General features: G+C 40.3%; 1 protein-coding gene across 1 annotated transcript in view; it reads right to left on the bottom strand.

The window, feature by feature from the left end:
• The window catches only part of LOC109322640 (25-hydroxyvitamin D-1 alpha hydroxylase, mitochondrial-like), a 23,181-nt gene extending 22,187 nt beyond the window's left edge, over positions 1-994 (bottom strand). The window contains exon 1 of the mRNA XM_019553704.1: positions 487-994. Within this exon, the coding sequence (XP_019409249.1) occupies positions 487-825 (339 nt within the window). The 5' untranslated portion in view covers positions 826-994. The remainder of the gene's footprint in view (positions 1-486) is intronic.
• Positions 995-1,595: the final 601 nt, after the last annotated feature.

Below are 1,595 nucleotides of genomic sequence, written 5' to 3'. Positions count from 1 at the left end.
AAACCCCCTCACAGTTAGTGTCTATAGGTACAAAACATGCACCAACATCATTTTTTGATGTAGGGATGTAGAAACCCCATCACAGTTAGTGTCTATAGGTACAAAACATGCACAAAAATCATCTTTTTCATGTAGGGGTGTAGAAAATCCCCTCACAGTTAGTGTATATAGGTACAAAACATGCACAGAAATAATCCTGTTCTCGCAACTTGAGGCTCAACTGCATTGATACAGCTTGTGTCTTTGCTTTGGGGCTGAAAAGCAAGATTTGAATGCATTGTTTTCTACTGGAAACAGCAGAGGTTTTCAAGTCTCGTTGCACGAAAACTGAATGGGAAGGAAAGGGCTCCTGACTCGTGTCTGTTCTGTCACCTCCACATCAGTGACATGATGCTGAAGTGACACATGGGATTAATTGCTACTGTTAACTCCATTTTTCAATTTGACTGAGAAGTCCTGGAAGAAAAAAAGCAACAAAGTTTGTACCTGAATTTCATGAATGCGGCTGAAGCCGTCTTTCCAGAAGAACTCGTACAGGTTGCTGAAGACGCTGGGTCCAGGCATTTCTCGCAGGCTCCTCACCCTGTGGTGATGGGCAGGCTTCAACAGCCCTCCTGCCCCCTCCGTCACTGCCATCCCCTCCTCTTTGTCCTCTGCCGCTGCTTTTGCCGCTGGATTATTTTGCACCTCCAGAGCGGGGCTGCTAGAAATTTTGGGCATCTGTTGAAACCTGCAGACAAAAACCACACGATAAAAGCAACCCCTTCTCTCGGGTTCAAGAGCCTGTTTACAATTGGTTTTCAAAACCTTCAGTAAGAGAGACATTTTTTTTTCAATTAAAAAAAAACCCGTCCAATTTGCTTCTGCAGCTGCTTTATTTGGTTGCTGTTTGTCCTCTGCTTTAAGTTGTAGGAGCAGCACTTCCAACTCTTGACTGCACGAGCATCAGTTTACACAGGCCATTATGAACGGCTCCCTCCCCCTCGGGCTGGGAAAGGGGGTGGGTCTGGGATGAGACTGAACCTATTACTTTGTATAATTCAAATCAGATAAACTTACTCCTTAATCGTACACTGTAGCGATCAGTTTAGTTTTCTCCTCCCCCGCTCCCCACTTTGACAAAAATGTGCATAGGGATCATCTTAATTTTCTCCTTTATTAAAGGGTGGATTTAAGATTTCCCCCCCTATGATCCAGTTCATTTTCATGCATTTCAGCAAATACCTAATACATTGCATAATATATGTAATTTCTAGATGCAATATATCTAAATGAAATAATTATTGCACTTCTCTAGGTCATAATTCTGTAACTAGGCAATAAAAATTAAAAAAATACTAATAGTTCATGTATAAATGGCAGTGCTTTCTTGGAATAATTGTATATTTTTGTTCATATTTCTTACAACCAGTGCTCATGTACATACTTTATTCTTGAATTTATTACGATTGTGTGTCTTTTCAGAGTGCTTTTCTCCAAAGGTACATCTTCCTACTCTTGCAGAAGTTTTAATTGGACTCTCCCTTTTTATTGGATATCATATTCAATTTTGCTTTTACTTTCTTGATAAACCTATAGACATTTCATCATGATTT

This window comes from Crocodylus porosus, unplaced genomic scaffold, assembly GCF_001723895.1.
Source record: "Crocodylus porosus isolate Cpor-Errol unplaced genomic scaffold, CroPor_comp1, whole genome shotgun sequence".
In the NCBI taxonomy this organism is placed as follows: domain Eukaryota; kingdom Metazoa; phylum Chordata; order Crocodylia; family Crocodylidae; genus Crocodylus; species Crocodylus porosus.
This window is presented reverse-complemented; position numbering and strand designations above follow the sequence as displayed.